This window comes from Enoplosus armatus, chromosome 13 (assembly GCF_043641665.1).
Source record: "Enoplosus armatus isolate fEnoArm2 chromosome 13, fEnoArm2.hap1, whole genome shotgun sequence".
NCBI classification, from domain to species: domain Eukaryota; kingdom Metazoa; phylum Chordata; class Actinopteri; order Centrarchiformes; family Enoplosidae; genus Enoplosus; species Enoplosus armatus.
Window position 1 is genome coordinate 20,823,269 of NC_092192.1, and position 20,053 is coordinate 20,843,321.

General features: G+C 42.5%; 2 protein-coding genes across 5 annotated transcripts in view; both read left to right on the top strand.

The window, feature by feature from the left end:
• The first annotated feature begins 1,877 nt into the window (after positions 1–1,877).
• dgat2 (diacylglycerol O-acyltransferase 2) lies at positions 1,878–10,000 on the top strand. 2 transcript variants are annotated; one of them, XM_070917267.1, is made up of 8 exons: positions 1,878–1,932; positions 3,725–3,853; positions 4,101–4,208; positions 5,011–5,081; positions 7,307–7,511; positions 8,082–8,256; positions 9,369–9,571; positions 9,846–10,000. In XM_070917267.1, exons 1-8 carry the CDS (start codon positions 1,878–1,880, stop codon positions 9,998–10,000), a joined length of 1,101 nt encoding a protein of 366 aa, XP_070773368.1. The 2 variants fall into 2 exon arrangements, with proteins under 2 accessions (XP_070773368.1, XP_070773369.1); XM_070917268.1 differs by having other exon boundaries at positions 1,878–1,917.
• A 3,271-nt stretch (positions 10,001–13,271) lies between these two features.
• The window catches only part of uvrag (UV radiation resistance associated gene), a 77,206-nt gene continuing 70,424 nt past the window's right edge, over positions 13,272–20,053 (top strand). For all 3 annotated transcript variants that reach the window (XM_070917431.1, XM_070917432.1, XM_070917433.1), the window contains exons 1-4: positions 13,272–13,538; positions 17,494–17,611; positions 18,302–18,336; positions 19,611–19,772. In XM_070917431.1, the coding sequence (XP_070773532.1) occupies positions 13,434–13,538; positions 17,494–17,611; positions 18,302–18,336; positions 19,611–19,772 (420 nt within the window). In that variant the 5' untranslated portion in view covers positions 13,272–13,433. The remainder of the gene's footprint in view (positions 13,539–17,493; positions 17,612–18,301; positions 18,337–19,610; positions 19,773–20,053) is intronic.

Sequence of the window (20,053 nt, forward strand, 5' to 3'; positions counted from 1 at the left end):
CAAAAGCAGTTATGATTCTTGGGCCTGGTCCCACTAGATATGTGCTATCAGTTTACCTTTTTGGGATGAACTGCATTAGATACAAAGTGCAAAAGATTTACCAGTAGAGACTGGGCATAATATCTAATTTGATAAAGTGATATGGGGTGAGGACATGGACTGGCACATTTACTCAAGTACTGTACTTAAGTACAGTTTGGAGGTACTTGTACTTTACTCGAGTATTTCTATTTTCTGCTACTTTCAACTTCTACTTCACTACATTTTACTTTTTACTGCACTATATTGATTTGACAGCTAGAGTTATTGGTTCCTTTTCAGATTAAGATTTCACATAAAAAACAAACACGTGATAAGCTTAATAATACAATGTATTGCTGAGGATTATACCAGTGGTTCCCAACCTCTTTGGCTTCCCAAAGTCACCTTATAAAAAAAGCAGTGTCTATTTAGGAAAGAAATTCAATAATACATCAGTCACAGGGGTCATTTGAGTACTTACTGAAGTATATTTTGCTGATAATACTTCTGTACTTTCACTTCAGTAGGATTTTAAATGCAGGATTTGTACTTGTAGTGGAGTATTTTTACATAATTGTATTGGTACTTTTACATAAGTTTTACTGACCATACCTCTTGAAGATCTCTTCAGCTGTTTGCCAGCAGCTGTACATTAGTCCTGTGTCCACCCTCAGCAGGTGCCCGCTGGCAGACTCAGCCTCTGGCAGAAGCCACGGGGAGCAGGACTTACCTGGAAGCTTGAACAGATAGCAGCCTCTGTAGACTTACACAACGCAGCTCACAGCTGCCCTCACTCTGAAGGCGCGAGGACACCACTGACACGTTCTGAGACAGTGCAGCACAACGTCTCGCCGGTGTTATGTATGATTGTTTTGCGAGAGATGCTCAGCGTTGATTTGCAGTAGCCAGTCCATCACAGAGGAGAGCTATTTGTTGCATTGGCACTGAACGTGTGAATCAGGGCTTCATGAGGCCATCAGGTGGGCAGCTGTGGCTTGGAAACGCTGCCATCTGATCATACTGTAAGAGTTCAAATATCACAGGATATTACAAATTGAGCACTTAATAAATAATTCCCTATGGAAATTGATACATATTTAAACCATAGGTCACTTTTGTAGCTTTAGAACAAAAAAATACCATTTGTTGTACGGGCCTTTATATAGTAGCCCAACCAGGGGACATAGACCACCACAAGAAAAAGGAATATAAGAAAATAAATGATTCTATAGATCTCATAGTACACATAAGTATTCTTGATGTGCAATACATAAACTGTGTTTCATGTAACCTGACTTCTTCTACCACGTTCAGAGCTCTGGCTGAGCAGACATCACATGTGACGATATGAAATTGACATTTCATTTCTGTCTCACCCAAACCAAAGACTGAGGGGCACACATGGCGACGGGGCGAGGCAGGATTAATGGTCAATGCTTGTTTTTCCACAGTTGCCCCACGTGACTGCCCCCCCCCCACCACCCTCTCCCATAAATACAGAGAGAGAGGCGCAGCGGCTCACTGCTGCTCCTGGATCCCCACCTGCAGGTCTACGTGTTGCCGAACAGGGAGGACGCCCTAACGCCTCCTGTGTGTGCGTGTGTGCGTGTGTGTGCGTGCGTGTGTGTGTGCGTCTGGCTCCTCCCCGCGCCGATTAAATGCCCGCTCGGCGCTTCAGCCCGCTGCAGTTGAAGGCAGTCGTGACAGAGGAGCTGTAGGGTTGGACACCCCCCCCCCGTCCCCCGCCCTCCCCCCATCATCTCTGACAGCAAGCACACACCTGAGTTTGTGTTTTGTTCAGCTTTTTCTTCTTCCCTCCTCCGGAGCCACCCTCACCACCCGAAGGAGCCTCAGCCATGAAGACCATTCTTGCAGCGTACTCCGGCGTGCTCAAAGGTAAGACGGTCATTGGCTCGGGGAAGTGTGACAGGGGCTGCAAGCAAGCAAGCAAGCAAGCAAACAAAACAGGAGCCGTTCCTGGAAGAGGTCACAGGGACATGAAACACACGCATCTCTCACGCTGGGATTTATTCCGTGTAAAGCCCTTAAAGTGACCTGTAAGAATACATCAGCATTAATCTAACAGGAAGCCTTTTAGAGGAGCAATGCAGAAATGCAATGGGAAAACTTCCCCTCAAAATGTTCCAATGTTCAAAACTCTTTTTTTTTTTGTTGTTGTTGTTGAAAAGGCATGAGTGATGTGTCACTGTTGTGCACTGCAAAGACTCTGCATGTTCTCGGTGACACTAACGGAGATTAAAGATACTCTAGGATGAAGTCAGGGAGTTCTAGATGTACTACTGAATATCATCAGTACAATGTCTGATTTGCGCTCTGTGGCTGCTCATGCCATGGCTTCCACGCCGGCTGCTAGCAGAACACAACCAGCTGTTCAGTGAGAGTCAAATTCTTTGTGTGTGTGTGTGTGTGTGTGTGTCCGTTTACTTGGTCAATGAAGCTGATTCTGAGTCTGATTCTGAACAAACGCACTGCTATTCTGGTAAAGAAATGGCACCCCTGCCTGAAATCCCTCTGTAATACTTTTCTATTTGCTGTGTGGGGTCAGAAATTCAGATATTTTTTTATTTTTTATTTGCAAGCGTCAGTGAATAGATAATGGTGACGGCTCAGGAACCTGACAATATCTGCCACAGTGGCGCTTTAAAGGACAGGTTCACGTCGAGGACAGAAAAGGAAGTGTGGATTTTGTCCCCCATCGCTCACGCTTACGTCGCTTTAGGATATGGATCTCTTCACGGGGCCAGTAGAAACATCTACGGCGACCAACGACTCTTTCAATGTATGTATGGGCGTGTCAGTAGTGTTATAAGATAGACTTACATTTAAACCTGTCCTTAAACTCTTAACAGTGCAGTTACCGAATCGGTGGAAGAACCTGTATGCACTTACGGAGCTTATTTCCTGACTATTTAAATCATCCAACACTCTACACATATCAGCCAGAAACACCCAAGCACATGGTTCACCTTGCAGGACACGATGATGTTTGTGTACCTCTCTGTCCGGTGGCCAGTTTGATCTGGCTCACGGCCGGACTCACACTGAAAGTGGGCAGATTTAGCCATGAACTGGCCACCACTTGTATCCTGGCCAGCTCTCCGTCTCTCTCTCTCTCTCCATCAGTCGCCGGCACTGATTTAAGCAGCGATAGCCTTTAAGCAGTCATAGCATCACAGTTTACAGGTAATGCCACCAGAAGCCCGGTGCCGGGTTATTTTCAGTGCGTACAGATGGGATTAGACGACAGTGTTTTCTTCGGGGGGGAGATCTTCTTCTTATTGGCTCCCAGCAGTATGAGCTTGACTGCCTTTAGTCGCTGGTAATGTGTCCGTTACTTTACACTCCCTCTCCACACACACACACACACACACACACACACACACACACGATCTCCTCACATGTAGCTGCGTGGCTTCACTTTTATGGGCTGGTGACCGAAAGAAGCGGGTGAGTAGCTGAGGCTGTGTGGCTGTGGCTGAAACGTATAGCGTATACGGTGTTGTGTTTAACTCTTACCAGGACTAGGAAAGTATTACTACCAGGAGTGCGTTAACTGCATCTTTTCAGATTGATTCCTCACCAAATGCTTCTCTCCGCCATCTGTTTAAGCTTCTGTAACCGTGTCTTCAATAAAACTCTCCTTTCACGCCCTCGCGTCTCACCCTGCGCGTTTTGTCTCCAGGCACCGGCTCCAGCATCCTCTCTGCCCTGCAGGACCTGCCCTCGGCAGTCTGGCCCTGCAGATCCAAGATGGAGAAACATCTTCAGGTCATCTCCGTGCTGCAGTGGGTCATCACCTTCTTAGCCATGGGTGAGTGAGTGTGTTTGTTTCACTTAAGCTGAAGCAAAGAAACCTAGAAGAGTTAGCTTGTAGTCTCATTAGTCTCGCAACGAGGGGGGCCAGATCTCTGCGCTGCACACACACTTTTTGTCCTGATTACTCTCCAAGCCTTTAACTGAATATTTCAGCCTTTATATCTTTTTTTGGTAATCAATCTGTCTGTATTCACGAAAGATATCTATTCAAATCCGTGATTGTCTCTCCTCTCTCCCTCCAGGTGTTGCCTGCACTGTGCTGCTCATCTACATGTTCTGCACTGACTGCTGGCTTATTTCTGCCATTTACACCGCCTGGCTCATCGTTGACTGGAACACCCCCAAACAAGGCAAGACATTAGACGCGTCAATCAAAAAAAATCACGGTTACCAATAGTTCAGATAATGAATTTTTCTGGAGAATTGGTGGGATTATGCATTTTTTTTGCATAAGCATTGGGTCACATATTTTGTAATGATTAGCACAAACAATGACGGCATTATGTTCACAGGATGTTTTTGTTTGGTTCTTAAACTGTTAATATTAGAAAGACCACATTTTGACTTAAAGTATAGATACAGTATTTAGCCATGTTGGGGGGGTGGGGGGGGGGGGCTCTGTGATCCAGCCTGAAATATCTCTAAACTGTTAGACGGACTGTCGTAAAGTTCTGTTCAGACATTCATGGTCCCCAGAGGGCGAATCCTGCTGACTTTGGTGATCCCCTCACTTTGCCTCTAGCGCCACCACGAGGTCGTTGACATTTGTGGTTTAGAGTGAAAAGTCTCGACAACTTTTTGATGGATTGTCACTGTAAATTTGGTACCAAACCAATACTTTGGTTTATGACCAAATACCTGCAAAACTAAAGACATTCCCACCAGCCTCAGCTACACTTCGTGTTTAATGCTAATTGGAAAATGTTAGCATGCTAACATGCTAAACTAAGATGATCATCATGGTAAACAGATACCTGTTTAACATTAACTTTGTCTTTGTGAGCATGTTAGCATGCCGATGTTAGCATTTATCTCACAGTGCTATGCCAAAGTACGGCTTTAAAATGAACGGATGAATTGCCAGTGAATTGTTAGTTGCAGCTCTAGTTTTGCTGTAACAAAGTGATTTCTAATCTGTAATGTTCTCTTCAGGTGGCAGGAGGTCCTCTTGGGTGAGGAACTGGACAGTGTGGACATATTTCCGAGACTACTTCCCAATCAGGGTGGGTAACTTTATCAGTTTCTTGGTGCGTGCATTTTGTTGTTGTCCCATAAAAAAGTACACTTACTTCGCATAACTCTTGCTTACGATGGTCAGTGATCGATTTCCAGTCGTGCATAAGTTTTTCTGTAGATAAGCTTATCAGGGGTGGATTGGGTATCAGCTGTCGGCTCCAAGCTGTTCCTTGTCCCGTGTTGATTATGATGAGGGCTTGACGTTAGTGGGGACTTTGAGACTTTGTCCTACCTGATAGGCTAAGGAGCAGTGCTGAGCTTGTTTTTGACCTCAGGTATTCCCCACTGCATCTTTTAGATGAGAGGACAACCCTGGTTCAGAGTTTAGCATTATCGCCACACACACACACACACACACACTCTGCATGCACGGCAGGGGACATTTAGTCAGTCGCCACAAAAATAATCAGCGACTCTTTTGAGAATCGATTTATCGCTTTTAGTCATTTTCTCAGCAAAAATATCAAACATCATCTGGTTTCAGCATCTCCAATTGGAGGATTTGCCGCTTTCCTTCTTTTCTTTGTATTATATAATTGTAAACTGAATGTCTGCGGGTCACCCAGGACGAATTTATCTATGATATTCTGTGGCATTTTATAGACACAACGATTGCAATATTGCTCTCACGGCTGTAACCTCTGTCCCGTAAAACAACGTTGATCCACGTAAAGAAAATACACGCGATTGAATGTTCGTCAAATCTAATGTGTATTCCTCTCTGTAGCTTTTCTTTTCCTCTCACAATGCTAATGAAACACCGGCTTTGATCACGTCATTTTTAAAATCCCTTCAGTTTAAGGAGAAATGCTCTGCCCGGGTGTTGATGAGCTTATCTCCTGTACAGAGCGTAGAAAGAAAAGAGGGCTAACGTTACTCTTTTGCAGCTGAACTTTGTTCTTCACATTGATCTGCATTGTGTGCACCATGTAGCCGTTTGTCTCAGCGGGTTGATGAGATCATTCTTTCAGAAGCCTAAATATCGCTGCAAGACATAAATTAGGCAATGATGTGTTTTGCTGTTATGCAAAGTTTTAGCTTTCTGTCGGTGTCGAAATGTTAGTTATTATCCACAGACACAGGCTGAGTCTGTAGCTGAAAGTTAATCTCATGTAACACTGAATGAGTCAGTTCAAGGTGCATGAAGCGACGCTTTTACTCTCTCATTAGCTCAAAATAAGCAGAACATATCTGCAGGGGCAGCCATTGGTTCTGTCATGAACATAGGACTATTATTTATATGAGCTGGAAGCCAACTGGTCAAAGTCCGAAACCGCATTAAAATCAAAGCGAGGACTGTCAGAAATCTGGAGTGTGACTGTTATGAAAACTGTTACATGAGCGTCTGTGCAACACTGCCTCAACACTAGAAACAAGGACTCTATACTATAATATTTGGTGGGTTTTTTGTTTTTTTTTGTAAGCAGTGAATGTTGTCCAGCCACCATCTCTTTGCTGTCTCCTTAAACTATACAAGGTGGTCCCACTGTAGCCCTGCCAGCCAGGTGGAGTCCTGTGGTACTATGGAGATCTCGAATGTGATCTCCTTTGCTAATGCGGTTATGCAACTGTCATGTTTGACTAGCTACTGAGGGAGCTTTGTGTACACACTGTGATGGATCTAAGTCTACAGCGCGGATCAGAGCACAGTTAGTTTCTTATGAGATTCTACAGTTTCACAACTTCAACGTGAAACCGAGAGGTTGAAATAATGCTCCTTCACTTTATTCTTGCCGGCCCGAGCAGGCACACAACATATATACACTGGTTCATTATTTTATGACCGTGCATGAGCAGGCAGAGGAGTCATGTGGGGTTTGAGCTGATAAGGATGTCCTAGTTTTACTAAAACACAAGCTGTGTCCCTGATTGATACTACACACTGATTCTAAGCAGTTCATAGCATGTAGCTCTGTACACATACACATACACGCAGACAGCGGTAGCCGCCGAGCTGCCATTCAAGGTGCTGGCCTCCATCTGGAGCAACTTGGGGTCCAGTGTCTTGCTCAAGGACACTTCAACATGGGGACGGGGGGGGAGCCGTACTACTGAATGTAGTTTATGATGTGTATAGTATTTAGTATGGAATTGCCTTTTAGTCATGTTGGTCTCTAACATAATTCTCCTATCCGATGTTCCCGGTCTAGCAGTGTGCCCCTCGTATGGAAATCAGCCTCACACTGGTCCTCTTTGTGCTATTGTCCTCCAGCTCATTAAGACCCACAACCTGCTACCCAGCCGGAACTACATATTTGGCTACCACCCCCACGGCATCTTCTGTTTTGGTGCTTTCTGCAACTTTGGGACCGAGGCCACGGGCTTCTCCAAGAAATTCCCGGGCATCAAGCCCTCCCTGGCAACCCTGGCAGGAAACTTCCGCTTGCCCGTCCTGCGAGACTACCTGATGTCTGGAGGTGAGATGAGTTGACTTGAAATGTCAGATAAAGCTGGTAACTGTATCTGTGAGAGGGCGGACCTTTGTCCTGTTGCACAGCTGAAATATCTTCTGTTTACTTGGATCTGCTGATTTCGCTGATTGATAGAGCTTTAACTGTTTGCTTTTCAGGCTTTCTCTTTGCCCATAGATGCTGTACATGCTCTCTTAGGTCACTATAGGTTATTGTACATGTTGTCTCCAAATGCAGTAAACTGCCTTCAGAGGACTTTCTTTGTGATCCATTTTTGTTATTTATAATGCAACAATCTTCTCTGCAAAATCCCTGTTGTTTTGCACACGCTCAACATGGTGCGTTTAATTCTACTTCGGTGTTAGACCTGTGGGTTTTGCCGCATAGAGCAATGCATTAAGACAAAGCTGAGTCTAAAAAGTACAATATTTGCAGCCAGTATTTGACCAGGTCTAATAGGAAGACATCAAAATATTCTTTATAAATCTATACAAAAAGGCCCACATTGCTCTTGCGCAGTGTTACAGATGTAAACGGACCGAATTTCTCCATCTTTTTTTTTTTTTTCCCTCTCAGGTATCTGTCCAGTGAACAGGAACTCCATCGACTACCTGCTGTCACGTAACGGGACGGGAAATGCTGTGGTCATCGTCGTGGGAGGAGCAGCGGAGTCTCTGCAGTGTGCACCAGGCATGAATTCTGTCACCCTGAAGAACCGTAAAGGCTTTGTGAGGCTGGCCCTACAGAAAGGGTGAGCTGGCTGCACCAACGTTCAGACCTGGGGACACATGCAGTTACAGCAGCTCAACGCAGCGTTGACCAAATCCGTTTTGAACATGAAAATGTCATTCTCAGGGCCGTAGTGACTCTTTGGAATGAATAAACCCTAGATTATTACTCACAGAAAGGTTGAAGTTACCTCACAGAGAGCATGACCAAATCTTTTATGAATGTGCAGTGTTGTCCCTCTATAAAGCTTGGAGCTCCTTGTGACATGCAGTACCCTTTTGGAAGGGTCAGACTGTGTGAGCTGGCACTGGACTGTGCTCAGCCGTGCATTAATCACTATAACAAACTGTACTATAAAGGGAAGTAGACCTGGTTTGTAATCACTAACCCAAACAAGCCTGATTCCTTCTCAAATATAGCTGTGGACCACAGGGTGCACCTTGAGCTTGCTAGAAAAGACGTGCAGTTACGCAGAACTTTATTCGTAACATGTAGCTTAGCATTCCAGCTGAAATAAGCCTGGACTGTGAATTGAGGTGACTTTGGTCCTTTGGTTCTCTCTCTGGAGCTTTTACAGCTTGGTTTTAATGCTTATAAAACATAGATGATGTTGAAACCAGTTGAATAACGACACTCAGGTTGTTTTATGATGACGGAAATTGAGTAAAAAGTGCAATTATAAGGTTTATAATCACAATTTTATCAAAAAAGCCCTTAATTACTGTAAGTACCTTTACAGTATATGTAATATGGGACGTCTTTCTTAGTTTTTGTAAAATACTGGGTAGTTTTGTCTCTTCAGGCCTTGAAAAAAATATTGAATTAAATAATTTATAGATATGACTGTAATAGGACAATAAAAACATCAAGGCATATGATTTAGGTTAAATACACAATGGCATAACAAGTCTGCAAAGGCTCTGCTTTATCAAGGGGAAAGTGTTGTTAAATAGGTATTGTGGTATTATCCGTATTAGAACCTTTTCACTGTTTTTTATTAGGTCTCCACCACTAGACAGTGTTTTTTCATTACATATTTTGCATACTTATTTCTTCATGTTGTTGCTGATTTAGGTGTTTAAAATCTGTTCACATGTGCTGCTTTGTACAGAAACATACTCTGTGTTTCCACAGTTCTGACCTGGTCCCAGTGTATTCCTTTGGAGAGAACGATGCCTACAAGCAGGTGATTTTCGAGGAGGGGACCTACTGGAGAGCTCTCCAGAAGAGGTTACAGAAGATCTTGGGCTTCGCCCCGTGCCTTTTCCACGGATGTGGCCTCTTCTTCGGCAACTCCTGGGGCATCGTGCCTTATTGCAAGCCCATCACCACCATAGGCAAGTTTGTCTGCTAATGTTTGGTTAGAGTGATTCAGAGAAGTACAGATTAGGCTTATCTTTAAAAATGTCAACAATCCCGCAGTGCTCTGCTGTTTTTAGTACAGTTCATTACAAGACAATGACCAACAAACCGTTAACAGATTAACAGAACAGGCAAAGTCAGTATTTGCTTCATCCAAAGGGTGTATTAATGGTTGACACTGAAGGTTCTAACAATTTCAACCAAAGTCTGTTAGTTCTTTTGTTTTAATCCTCTCCTGTTTTATTACAGTTGGGGAGCCAATCACAGTGCCAAAGATTGAGGATCCCACTGAAGAGATGGTGAATCTGTACCATGCAATGTACATCAAGTCCCTCCAGTGCCTTTTTGACAAGTACAAGACCCGCTTTGGCCTGAAAGAGAGCGACGTTCTGTACATCCATTGAAAGGACAAGGGGGCCCTGTTGAAGCTCTGAACTGTGGCAGCATCTTCAGACCCCTCCGCCCCCCTTCCCCACCCAGTCCAATCTTGGTGCCTGTTTTGGATTATCTCTGGACTGCAAACTCTACACATGAGCACATTTGCTAAAGAAACCTTTGCTCTCTGCATCGTTTCTCTCTCTCACACACACATATATAGGAATAGTTCCTCCTCAGGAAATGGCAGGTTTGGAGAATAGTCACCTCTCCCTGCTGCTGTCATCAGGTTCAACAGTGTGGGTTGGACCGCAAGTTACACCAAATCCCACATTAAAAAGTGTGCCTTTGTTGTTTCTATTCCCACTTCTCCATGAGGGAATCCAGGTTGGGCTGTCTTATCAGTGCAGAGGGGGTTAAGTTCCACTAGATGGAGCTGGAAGGTAACATGCAGGACTTAAAAGAAGTGCCAATGCTTTCTTTCACTTATGCGTCCATATAATTCTCCCTAAACTCTTTGAAATCCTATTAAATGCCAAACGCACAAACAATGCAAATAGAAGGTACCACTTTATTATTGGGGTAATAAGCCCAAAGATTAATTGAGCCAAAGACCTATGCTGTCCCCCACACATGCATGCATTTCTACTGTATGAAAGCGGAAAGTGAAGGAATTCTGCAGGGTGGATTTAAATTGTGAATGCACAATACGTGTGCCTGTGATTGTATAATGCCATAAAGTATTAATTGTATTCTGTAGAGAGGAAAAAGCCTATTTGAGTGCTTGTCCCTCAGTAAATATTTCTGATGCACTTTTTGTATTTCTGATTACCTTCTGAGGTTTTTGTCTAAAGGAAAAAATGCCTTTGATATGAGAATTTTCCAAGAAGGCCATTGTGCTGCTTGGTTTGATTTCCCTTTCTTCTACTTGCGTCCAAGTCTGGATGCGTGTGTTTTTGTCTATGCAACAAAAACTACAATGATGCCTTGTATCTTCAAGCGTTTTGGAAAGTTTTTGAGCTGCAGTTGAAGAAAATGACATTTTGTGGGTAAAAATCCAGATGTTTGATGATTCCAGTGTACAGTGGATCACTTTGTGACCATGCCATGGGTGATGAATGAAAAGGAGAGGAATATACCGGTTTTATAACTGGTATTATGTTATGTTTGAGGGTGTCACTAGTACTTTTGTAAAATAAGAGTATGTGAGTATAGAATATATCTTGGGAATCAGTAAGTAAGCTTGTGTCATGTTGATGGGCTGTAAATTATGAGATTGTCATTTGAAGAGCAATTTCCTCTGGTTTCACCATTGTGACTTCTTATAAAGAGCAGTGTAATCCATATGCAGTGAATTTGCAAGAAATAAACAGCGAGACCTGTCTATATGATGAATGGCATCATCCGTCTGCCGATATTTAAATTAAACTTTTGTATGTTTTCAGAAGGAGATGTGTGTGTTTTTGTGTCTTGTTTTTGGATGCACTTTACCCGTCACTATGCTACCTGTTTCAAAAATCAAATATAGCCCTGAACGTACAAATTAACAAGTAGCTGTAAGGCTGTTAAAATCATCTTATACCACCCTATCCGACAGTATCGGACATTTTGCTTCAATACAAAATACTGTATGTGCAGAATATGATGTTTACACTGAGGGAAATATACAAACCCATTATTATATGGCTGCATCATTCCATCAAAAAATACTAATTCCGTCTGACATATCTGGTATCTATTGAAATTTAAACGTCTGTGGGTTGACAGGTGACATTGACAATACTGGAACTGGCAGTGGTGGAAGAACTACTTTATAAAGGGGTTTCGTCTACAAGAATGCATCATATTTCATACATTGATAATGACAATCTTAATCTGACTATAGCTGTAAAATAAATGAGTAAATGAGTTGAGTAAAAAGCACAATATTTTCTACTAAAATATGGAGTACAAGTATGAAATAGAAAATGTGCTGGAAAGTACTAAAAATGTTCAGTATTAAATATATAATTGCACTCTCAATGGTTTTAAATGTATTTAAAGGCTTATTTTATACACCAACAAGCCATTTACCAAACCATGCAGGGCTTAGTTCAAATACACAGTACACACAGTATTCCTAAAAGCAGAAAGCAATCAATCCTTTTTGTAAAGTCCAATGACCCCATGCAAACAGGACTCTTATGTGGCTGATGCTGCCCCCTGATGGTGGCTTAATATTCTGCAGTCAGGGTGATGGAGGCTTACACCAATCATCCTTAAAGTGGAGTAACCCACTACTGCTCAGACGTAGAGAAGTTGGGGGATCCAGCAGTGGTGGAAAGTAAAGTACATTTACTTGGGTACCGTACTTAAGTTCAATTTTGAGGTACTTGAGTATTTTCACATGATCCTATTAAATACCTCTACTCTACTACGTTTACGGACAGAAATATTCTACTTTTTCTACCCTACATTCACCTGACATATGTAGTTATGTGTTACATTGCAGATTCACCTTTTACACAAAAGACATGATGTAATATAAAATGTTACATAATATTGTTACAGATTGAACTATATAACAGTAAGTAGTTGCTGCCTAATTCGCTCCACCTTTACTGCAACATTAGCTACAACATTACATTACAATGTCAAAGTTAATGCATCAATGATAATAATACTAATAATCCAATAACCCAATATATCCTAATGTATATAGTAATATAATACTCTGAAAGGGCTCATTTTGCATTGAGAGTACTTTTAATTTTTTGATGCTTCAAGTATGCAGTACTTTTACTGGAGTATTTTCACACTGTGGTATTACTACTTTTACTAGTCTGGTGCACTGAAAGCACTCCAAATAGAGAACAGAATTTGGACACTATTGATCAGATGTCACTGAAGCTGCCCCCATTGGTTCATGGCCTAATGTTTGTGTACTTGGTGACATATGATTGACGAGAGCAGCCGGGAATTTGAATTGCTTTCGTCACTCTTTTGTACCAGCTCTAATGGAGTTTGTATGAGAGAAACGACCTGGATGTCACCGTCTAACTGTCACCTGCATGTCACGCTGTGCGATGCAACTTCCTCATATTTTGCAGCTTTGACAGATTTCAGCGGACACCCGCCCCATCCTGCAAGATAAACAGATAATACAACCAATAGTAACACGAGTTTACAGTAGCAGGCACCACCTTCACGTGACATACGTTAGTTTGAGCCAATCAGCAGCCTAGGTGTCCCCTCCCAACCGGAGACGGATTTCCAAACCAAGTGTAGCAAAAAGAGCCTGTACTTTGTTTACGTCCCGTTGGTTAGCTGACAGCTGTTGTAGCGCTTTACCCACGCAAACAACCGTGTCTGCACGTCTCCGGTGATTGCCTGCAGCTTCGTAGACTTTACACCGAGTGTCCTGGGTGTCTCGGACGGGATGTTTTGTTGAATGAGGGGGAAACGCTAGATGCCGACAGGAGGATGAACTCCATCACCGGTCGGGTTCTCGCCATCCCCGCCGCCTCTGTCACCAACTCTGGAGCTTCATCCTCTCGAGCCTTACATGTAGAGCTCACGTCCCAGCAGGTAAATGCAAAGCCTCTGGGCTCATGTTGATACGAACTGCTTTCAAATGAACTCGGGAGAACTTGGACAAGGCCCCCTCACTGTCTTATGTACTAGTTTACAACGTCAGTTACAACTGCTGCCTGGAGAAACACGGCAGGCCTGTCCGGCTAGCTAGTTAGCCAGCAACTGCTAGCTTGCAGTTAGCTAGCTTGCTGGAAATTAATGCCACTGGGCTGACACCCCAGACACACTAAAACCAGTTAGACCGGTGTTATGCGTTTTTGAGCCTAGCTTTCTTTCAATGTGTTGCCCTGTCTCATCATTTTACACGTTTATTTGGTTATGAAGCTAGTATGCTTCAGCTAATGGTAACTTCATCTGGCGTTATGTCAGCACGCAGGTGTCAGCTCAGCTGAAGGGAAACGGTAGCATGTCATTACTGTGATGTTATACTGTCTCATGCAGATATTTTATTGGGATTTTAAAAATGTCTACACCATGCACTTATAACATTCATGATTAGCTAAGCCGGGGGAAGCCGCTAAAAAATAATCTTCCAGCCTTTCATTCATTCATTCAATTGGAAACGACATGTAAAAAGTTGTCGGATGACAGTTCATTCATGAGGGCTAACTCACCGACCTCAGACTGTAACATCGGCCTTTCAGAGTCTCACAGACGCTAGATAGGGATTGTAGTGAGAAACAGCCAGTGCACGTCGTTGAGAATCATATGAATATTGTTCAGCCTTAAAAGCCAACATCTGATCTGCACACAACACGAGTCCAACGCCAATATGTAGCAGAGGTTTTTTTTTGGACTTGTTTCAGCTGCAAACCTACATTACAGCCACTTCAGTCTGATCAGGAGTCAAACGACCTACACTAGAGAGCCCTCACAGCATGTTGATCCACATTCACAGCAAAGGTGTGGAAGTAAGTTTACTTTAGGGAACTGTGAAACTGTAAGTGCAACTTATCTCAAATTCATGAGATTCAAATCTCTTCAACAAGCAGCGACATGTTTTCATCACGCTGTCCTGCTGGGTCTTGCGTACTGTTGGGGTTCACAAGGTGGGTGTCACTAACACAGCATGAAGATCAGCTTTCCATCGTGTCATTGGCCCTCTTTGTTAGTATGACCTACTCACATGTAGTACATCAAACTAAGCAGTGTACATATTGACGGGGAGAACATGATGATTTTTATTGGGCCTATTATTTCAATTGTTCGTACACCAGTGAATCTAACTCTTTGACCATTGTCCCCTGTTGAGGCGTTTGATTGCATTAGATGGACATTTAGATAATATTGTTAGTGTGGGTGTCAATTCAAACTTTGTCAATAGTTCAGTTCAATAAACACAGTAAACGTATTCCACCCTTATTCAGACTAAAAATATATTTTCAAAGGTAATGTGTGAATATGTGTCATGCTGTATTTAGTGTGGTCACATGCTTGAAGCATTAACTTCATTATACCAAAAACTTGCTTTCTGTTAACATTCCAGCCCTGTTTGCTCTGTAAAGGATCAGTTTACCCAAATTACTAACTGTTTTCTAACTTACCAAGAGGTGTCTGGCCATGTATATAATTTCAGTTGTATGTGTCGAGGTTTCAAAAGGTCTGCTTCGGAAATTTCTGCAGCCAACCCAATACAATGGAGTTGAATGGGCTTTTGTTTGTGGTCCTCAAAGCATTGAAAACGTTCAAACATTTGAAAGATTTATGTGCAGTGAAATTCCATTTACTTCCATTGTATTGGCTTGGCAGCAGACGTATCAGAAGCCGATATGTCAATCTCCAGCAGACAAAAACTACTATACTAGATACTATTACTATGGGTCAGTAGAAAATACGTCCCATTGTAGTTTAGGTGTACTAACACTTTAAAAATGTAGCTCTTTTTTTTTGTAGATTTCATGTACTCTCTCACATCATTGATCTGTGACCACATGGATATTACAAAGGCATGCGGCTGAGACCAATACACTTCTCATTACTGGTTGCACGTAGATTTTGATGATGTGAGCACTAAATCTTTTTTTTTACAGCTGCACTTATCGGAAATTGCAGTGGATGCACACATCAGCTAACTGCTTAAATATAGATGTAAAACCATCTTTCCAGATTGAATTGATTTAGATTTGATTGTGTATTGTGTTCTCTAGCTCCATAATAAAATTGTGTTTCAAAAAGAAATAGTCCCAGCAACATTGTTCTGCTGGCCCACTGGCTCGCAGTTCCAAATGGCACACTGAGAGCTTCACTCAGGAGAGATGATTAGATGATACTGAAGGCTCGTAACTGCTGTACATAAACTGAATATGAAAACTGTGATTGTTCATTAAAAACAATTTGAAGTAGCTTACATGTTATACTTTACCCAACACAGATACTCTTGTTTGAGACTATGTTTGCCAAATATGACAACGAGACCTTTTCTAGCTGTTGGAGAGGCTTGACTGTGTACACAGTTCAAGACTATGGATGGTTAAAGCAACCATACGCTCAGTTAGATGTACAGCCAGCTGACACAATTATAAATCAGTGAGGGTAGACTAAACATTAGTAATACCTACCAACAGCACCACAAACAGCACAGCCTGCAGACTACACACCATGAAGTTGAATCAACTCCTTTCTAAAAGAGTTTCAACAAAAAGGACATTATAACCTTCATCTACTGGGAGGATTTATTCAATTTCATTAACTTTAGTTTTTTGAGTGTATATGAATTCTGTGTCAGGGTATAATTTAATATCAGGTCTACTCAAATCATCTTGAGGGAATCCCCTACCTGCAAAGTACAGCTCTGTTTCACTAACTGTTTGTCCTTTCCAGTTTCTAAGGAAATAGATGTCTGTATGTTCGTATTTCAGATGTTCAGCTGAAGGCTTGTGACCAGCTTATCACTTTGTCACCTACCACCATCAGACTTTTTTGATCATATTATGACATGTGGTCAACTAATGGGTGTTAGTTCTAACTTTGATCTCTGGCTGAGCTTGTAGTCTATAATGAGGGCTCTGGTCTTAGTGTAGTTTTATATTAGAGAGCCTGACACAGCACAAGTGTACTCACAACCTTTTCTCTCTGCCTGTGGTCCACATTAGCCCATTCAGAAATGTGTACTGACATTTTTAAGGGGGGGGGGGTTAAAAGTCCCTCGTGGAACAATCAGTGGTTTTGTTTCTGAGGCCCTTAATCTTATAGGGAATCCCATGACTTAGATTTAGTCTCAGTGTGGCTGCAGGAGAGACGCCGGGCCTGCTGGTCAAGAGGGAAGTTGTGCTTTGGTGACGTGTTTGCCTGAAGCGGGAACTTGTGTTTCCACAGAGACACACACACACACACACACACACACACACACACACACACACACACACACCGCCTTTCATCATTTATTTTACATCAAGATATTAGATTTTTGCTAAAGTGGGTACTACATTCTGCACAGAGACTTTTGGAGCAAACCTTTTGTTTTGTGTGGAAAGTCACATGTCTATAAATGATGGCTTTTCTGTCGTTGGCTCATTGTGATGTGTAGCTTCTGTGATAAATCATTTTAGAGCGAAAAACGCTGGCACATTTCTCATGTGACTGTCACGACTGACCATGCCTGCCGAGTTAACTGGCTCCTTAATTGTACCATGAAGATGTCATGCCTCTATTATTTGAACTGCCGACATCTGGCAGACTGTCACAGCTGGCGTTGCCTCCGTGCATGAGAAATTAACTGCTATTTTAGGCTGTTTATATATAGGGTAGACAATGTGATACTTCATTTATCTATAGGCATCTCTTTTCAATTTTTCACCCAGTTAGGATTCAGCCTAGATAGTATTTGCATCAGACGATGAGAAAGAACCTGAATAAAACAGCTCCGATGTCTGTTATTTGTTCCCAATCCAACCTCTCTCTCTCTCTGTCTCTCTCTCCATTCCTTTCAATACGTTCCCCTGCCAAACAGAGACGATTGCGCCATCTCCGGAGCATCGCAGCCAGAAACATTGTCAACAAGAATGGTTCCCCACTGCTGGACACTTACTTCACCCTGCACCTCTGTATAGGAGACCGCATATCTAGAGGTCAGTGTTAACACACCTTCCACCTCGTCAGTCCTCCATGTGAGAGCTGACAGTGGACAACATTGCTTGGTCTGCTGTCTACAATCTCACATGTAAACGTTTATCATGCACACTATGTTTCTCTGCACCAAAATAACTAAGGTGATCATGATAAATATGAAAATCCAAAATGCTTTGATTGCCATTATATGGTTTGTGATGGTCGAGTAATTCAGTGAGCATCTAGAGCCGATGTATGATTGGAGGACCCTAAAATATCTATTGCAATCATTTTGGACACTAAGTTTAGCATCTGCAAACACAAAATATGTCTCTCTAAGTTGATAATGTCCTCAGTTTACACTTTATGGAGCCGCAGCATGGACATTGAACCAGTGGCCGACTCTGTGGGCTCCCTGGGATTATTTATTTAAAGGTTATCCATTCAGGTTATCCTTTTTTTAAATGTACGGCTCCCTGCCAGCTGTGAATCAGAAGGCGCCCATAATCCAATAAGGTCACAGTGGTGTCCTCGCTGTGCGTGGAGCAGCTTCAAGAGTTTACTCTAGATGACATTACCTCTACAGTCTTGTGTATCCGCTGCTTTAAATTCACAAATGAAAGCTGAGCTGAGGGTAGATTTGACCCAGTTTGTTGTACGTGAATGTTTTCTATCTTCCTTTAATCACCATTCTTTGATGTCTTTTCTAGATTTTTACAAGAGTGAAGTCATACGAGACTCACTGGTGAGTATACTTACTTAAACATTCACACTCTTCATGTCCGCCTCCTGGGATAGGTTCAGGATGTTGTCATTACCTGCAGCCTGTTGTTGCAGTGTTTGTCAGTGTAGTGCCATAATGGAGGAAGACCAGCTGCCATTTATACCTGCTGCCTATCTGCCAGTCACAGTTTAGCCACCTCTGCACTGGTCATTTCACTATAACCTTACTTAAACTGGTTTTCACGCAGTGAACAGTGAAGTGCAGTGAAACACGCTTCTTGGAATAAAATGTCAAATGACTTACATCAACATGAATCAAATGTGATATGTGCTGTTCCCTTACGCAACTTTCTCTCTTGGTTTGTAAGCGTTTGTCAGTTGTGTAACTGACCCAGCTGTATATTGCTACGTGATTCTTTGGCAGTTCCTCTTCTTATTTGTGTGGCAGTTGCAGGTCTGCACGAAGCTATAGCAGCCAAGCATAGCAAGCACTACTGTCGGGCTTGCTGCCGAGTCATGAGCTGACCTAAGCTGCCTTCCAGGCATACTGTTCAGTACCCTTGGCAGACAAACTGTATAATGTACTGCAGGAGTCATGACTCCTGTCATCTCTCAGCCCAACTTCCTCCTGTTGAATTTAACATCCTTGCTGACATTCGTTCTCTAGTATTTCGTCTCCTTCCTGTCATGATTTGTCTAGGGAAACATTTCCTGTTGGTCTTCCTGTTTTCATTCTAACCTCTTTGCTTCCCCTACTGACTCTCACTAGCCTACCCTGTGGTATTGTACTTCTGCTTTTGACGTTCCTCTCCTGTCTGTCCTTGAAAGTGACCCAAAAAGCAAGAGATTTTCTCTCTGATGGAGGGAAATGGTACATAATTGAATGATGTAAATGGCTACAGTGCTTTGTAGAACCAGTACTCAGTGCTGTCAGTCTAGAAGTTCAAGGACAGAGAACAAACTGTAGCTGGGATCAGACTTTAAGGTTAATGTAGAACAGGATGATTCAATTACTTTACATTGGACAGGGATCACATTATGACCTTGAATTTCAGAGGTACCCCACATTTTGATTTTTTTTTTTTCTTCAGATTTTGATCCAAACTCTTCACTCTGCGTATAAACAGTATACAGTAGCTTCAATTAAAGCTTAAGTTTGACTATAACTAAACTGAATAATCAGCTGTTATGTCAGGTATTCATGTACTCTTACTATACTGATTATCCTCACCAAGTGACTTGCTAATCCTCACGTATATATGTGTGTGTGTGTGTGTGTCTGTGTGTGTGTGTCAGAATCCAACTTGGCGGAGCCTGGACTTTGGCATGCTGCCGGACCTTCTGGACACCTCAGTGTCTTGCTTCGTGGTGAGGATCTGGGGAGGACAGGAGGAACAGTACCAGCTCCTCATAGAATGGAAGGTCAATCTGGATGGCCTCAGATACACTGGACAGCAGGTCAGCAACCGCACACATGAAAATGATAATAGCAAACTTTATTTGTATAATATCCAATTTTGTCACAAAGACCCCCTTGTGGTAGGGACTGTGCACATGCTACATACAGAGATTTAAGTGGTTTTACAGTATTTTACAGTTGCTTTGGCTCAGTTTGGACAACAGAGTTTGAACTTACAAAACACTTGGTCGTACACGAAACGGCACACAACTGTGTATATGTTAATCACTGAATGTTAATCATTGTTGCATTTTAGAATAAAATGGTCTTAATCAGGCAG

Coding starts and splice junctions, on each gene's coding strand:
- dgat2 (XM_070917267.1), top strand. CDS start 1,878: ATGAAGACCATTCTTGCAGCGTACTCCGGCGTGCTCAAAGGTAAGACG. Junction 3,854..4,100: donor CATCACCTTCTTAGCCATGG/GTGAGTGAGTGT, acceptor CTCTCCCTCCAG/GTGTTGCCTGCACTGTGCTG. Junction 7,512..8,081: donor AGACTACCTGATGTCTGGAG/GTGAGATGAGTT, acceptor TTTCCCTCTCAG/GTATCTGTCCAGTGAACAGG.